This window comes from Sinocyclocheilus grahami, unplaced genomic scaffold (genome assembly GCF_001515645.1).
Source record: "Sinocyclocheilus grahami isolate Dianchi unplaced genomic scaffold, SAMN03320097.WGS_v1.1 scaffold2438.1, whole genome shotgun sequence".
Lineage (NCBI taxonomy): Eukaryota > Metazoa > Chordata > Actinopteri > Cypriniformes > Cyprinidae > Sinocyclocheilus > Sinocyclocheilus grahami.
In genome coordinates this window covers 2537-6865 of record NW_015507617.1, presented here as the reverse complement: position 1 = coordinate 6865, position 4329 = coordinate 2537, and the positions used below count along the sequence as shown (strand labels likewise).

The 4329-nt window shown below is 40.7% G+C and overlaps 1 protein-coding gene across 1 annotated transcript; it reads right to left on the bottom strand.

Moving 5' to 3' along the window:
- Positions 1 to 729: 729 nt before the first annotated feature.
- On the bottom strand, positions 730 to 2898 carry LOC107575026 (uncharacterized). Its single transcript, XM_016261434.1, has 7 exons — positions 2873 to 2898; positions 2643 to 2738; positions 2327 to 2410; positions 1775 to 1831; positions 1531 to 1668; positions 1114 to 1441; positions 730 to 994 (listed from the first exon to the last, which is right to left on the bottom strand). Exons 1-7 carry the CDS (start codon positions 2896 to 2898, stop codon positions 797 to 799), a joined length of 927 nt encoding a protein of 308 aa, XP_016116920.1. The 3' UTR covers positions 730 to 796.
- Positions 2899 to 4329: the final 1431 nt, after the last annotated feature.

Here is a 4329-nt window from a genome sequence, read left to right as displayed (position 1 = left end):
GGGCCAGAACAAAAACTAAATCAACTAACCTGTCCCTCTGCTGAGTTGTGTCTGCAACAACTCCTGGGTGCTTGGTACATGGCCACCAGACAGAATACCAAGTAGACGTGGATCACCTGGCCTCAGGGATCTTCTCAATGGCATTTTCTCAGTTCTGGATAACTTCTTCATCAGGATAGCACTCTGCAGGTCTGCTATGTAACTGTAGTCCTTCTCTACTTTAAGTGCGTCTAACCTCCACCTTCGGGATTTTTTGTTGTAAATCTTTCTATATCTGCAAAAACAAGTCAGAAGTAATTTGACATGGAATGTCTACCTGTTAATCAGCAGTTGAAAGATAATGCATTGCACTGAAACAATTCGTTATACAACATACTGAATTGAGCCATCAGCTCTTCTCTTGGCTGGTCTCTGAATGTGGTGGTTATAGTCCAAGCCTGCAAGCATAGTGCGAGCTGAGTATACAGGAGGTGAGAAACAGAAGCGCTTGCTAGCATACAACAATAATTAGGTAAAAGCATGACATGTCTTACCTATATATTCTAAGGGGAAAAAAGCGTCAGCACTACCGACTGACAATGTATCACAAAAGATTTATCAGTGATAACACTTCCAATTATTTTCTAGTATTACTCTCTTATGTGTGAAAGTGTTTGTGTGTGTGTGTGTGTGTGTGTGTATGTGTGTTTGTGTGTGTCTCCAACTAACCCAATACTACAATTGGTCCTTTTGACTGTAACTGGTGGATGATTTCAGCTCTCTTTGAAAGCCAGAAATCTTTGATGGAGTATACACATTAGGTGTCCTGTATCTTGAAGAAAGAAGTCCTTTCTGCCATGCCCATTCTCATGAACTTGAAGAGAAGTGCTATTTTGGCATAGTTGTTGCCTGACAGTAGTATGTTGGTGGCCAACATGAAGTCCCCAATTAGCATGCCATGAGTGAAAGTTGGCTGTGAAGACCATTTCCAAACAGTATGGTCTGAAGAACATATCTGAAGTAAACAAAAGATTAGAAAAACAGGGTCAACAGTACATTACATAACATATATGACAAACTCTCTACAATCCCTACAAGACATGTAACAAATGTTTTTGAATAATATATACTTACCCATTCAATAATAGCAGCTGTGCCCCTGGATGTCACACTAATTTCAGAAGGTTGACAAGCCCCACACTGTAACTTGGTGTTAATATCGTGAGCATTACACTTTGTGACTGGTAAAACAAGGTAATTGGCCAACTGCTTCAGACAATCATGGTACACTATGGATGCTGAATGGCCAGTTGCATCCTCCACAACCTGGACCTTAAGAGAGTCTTTGGTTGGAGGCATCTCAGTGCTCGATGGATTGTGGGAATGTAAGACATCGTGCACCATGTCCTCCATGCTGATTGCTGGAATATCTTCTAAGTTAACGGCCGTCTTTGAAGCACCCCTTGACCATTAATAATTAGAGGTGTTATGTAAAAAATACAGAATTAGCAGTACCTTTATGTCTACCAACCATTTAGTCTTTAAACTTACCAAACACAGATACGTGGACTGTAGTCATCATCACTGTCATCAGAGTCTGAGTCTACTTCTTTGGTGTCATATTCTTCTAAAGATGACACCGACTCGGTCTCAAAATCCGGACGCCATGTTTCATCTTCCCAGTCAATACTATTTAATACAGAATAAATACAAACTAAATGTAAAACCACCACTCAGACAATATATGTGTTCATACATGATAATTATCGTCAGTTAGGTCAGTACAGCCACTTACGTAGTATTCTGAATGTCATTGAACTCATCCGCAACATCTTTTTCAAGGTCATATTCACTACACGGAGTGAAAAGAAATACGGTTTGAAAAATTACACATAAAATAATCATTTTAATAATAATAATAATTAATAATTCAATTACAACCTTAGATCCCCACTGACAGATGAAATAACCTCTGATCGATGTATACTACTCTACATTTGAAGTGGATGAAAACCTTTATTCAAAGTTGACGTAAAACCAAAGTGTTCTTATCTTAGGCCAATTTATATTAACTTTTTTGATCCGCTTCAAATCTTGACTACTGTATGTGCATAGTTTTCTTTGTAATTTTGGCATAGGTCGATCATGCAAATTTGATAACAGTATAAAGCTAGGATGTGTTTGGTACACCCAGTAAAAAAATGCTAATTAAATTATTGTCTTGCTCATTTGGTAAGTACGAAAACATTAAAAGACTTTCTGTCAGGATGGGTCCCAAACAATATAACTATTTATACACTGCGCTTGGCACGTGCATTGCTTACAATTGGTAAACACAATTCCGTACCTTTTTGCTATATCTTGACTGCCGGCCTCTTCAGAGTCAGTGCTTTCCAACTGCTGAACTCCAGCTATATTGAAATCAGCCTCACTGTTAGAACAAGACATATATATGAATATATTCAAGCACCTCACATCTCAGATTTGTGAAAGTGAACATGTACAGTAATAAGTTTGTAAACTGAGTCATCAGGCACAGAAAACATAAAAGAAAAATAATGGGCTTGTTCTGCCTTTTGCTGAACACAAATGGATATGTTGGACTTTTCAAAGCGACGTTGAGGGTATTTCCATTTAAGTGTGAAACATGACGTTTTACTCACAGTTGGTAGGAAGTCTCAGAAGCAAGTGTTGACACATCTGGTGGTGGCTTCACGTGTCCATGCACCAGCGGTGTTGATGTTGTAGTTTTCTCGTAACTTTGTAAACATAAGCATAGTTACCCGATTACATGATGCTGCTGTAGTTGAGCTAAGTCGTCAAGGTACATAAACTAAGCTATGCGTTATATCAAAACACACCCAAATCGAATCACACCATATACCTAACTTACCTGTCCAAAAGAAATACTGCAACCATGGCGTCATCATTCAGACCCTTTGACTCCCGTAGTTGTCTCCAGCGTGGAAAAACAACACCGATATTAACTCGGGTTTTTGCTCTGTTTTCATCCAGCCTTTTTTTCGCTGTAGCCTTTTCAAAGACTGTTTTTCTTTTGGTGGATACCTGTACAAGGGCACTTGTACTCGGTTGTTGTGAAGGAAGGTCCGTTTTTTTATGTTTGTCTGTCATTCTCGCTCTAACAGCATAGCGTACATGAATGCGCTGATGACGTATTCTTTCTGCGCAAACAGGGTGCGCAGAAGTATGCAAATACATGTTGACAGGCAGGTAGGAAAGCTGATTAAAACGATCGGACCGAGCGTTTTGATTGGACAAACATTTCTTGGTCCTATGCCTTCCACAGAATATATAAATATATATAAATACACTTAGACCACTTAACTTAACGACTGCTATCGGGATGTGAAGAGACTTTCAACCAGCATAAGAAAAAATGTTTATGGAGACAATCACCTATTGCACCTTTAAGGGCGAGCAGACAGCGGCATTCAGCTCAAGAGCGTAGCCGAGCCCAGGACTCTGATAGTGGGTGACTACATTATCAGAAAGATCAGTAGCAGAAATACAACAATATGCTGCTTTCATCAAGCAACCGTCTCTGATGTGAACAAGGAACTCCGGAACATTCTGATGAAGCACAAGACTGCAAATTGAATCATCATCCATGTGGGGAAGAATGATATTCGGAAAGAGCAGTCAGAACTCCTTAAGAAGGATTTCAGTGAACTATTTGAAACACTTCGAAGACTCAAAGTTCAGTCGTTCATCAGTGGACCACTCCCAGCAAGGGGAACTAAGATGCTTTCACGGTAGCTTGGGCTGAACACATGGCTACAAAGATCCTGCAATATAAAAGGAGTGAACTTCATCAACAACTTTCAACAACAATCTTTTCTGGGGCCATAGACAACTGTTTAAACCGGATTGCCTCCACCCAAACAAACTTGGTGCAAGAGTGCTTAAGGACAATATCTACTTCTCCCTCCGTCATCCTTCAGCAGAGTGTGCCAATCCACTCAGCCTGAATAGCACACACACACCTGGTCCGAGTCGTCATGTGGTTGACACATCCCACAAGGACACTGATAATGCCACGCAGCCACAACAAGCACTACTCATGGCAAACATCCTGGCTGAGCCCTGCCCACAGAGCTCATCACAGACAGACTGTGACGTATCAGAACAGCTCCAAGACTCAGTACCCAAGGACGACTTTCTGAAAAACAGCCAGGGAAGCCAGGACAACATATTTCAGCCACCAGAAACACCAGAGCCACAGCCCATCTCACCAGACACATTATCCCTCTCTTCAGCATCTCCACTTTTAAGCTTCTCACAGAAAATGGAGGAACTGGTTTATGCTGGGACCAAACTCTCCCACTCTTT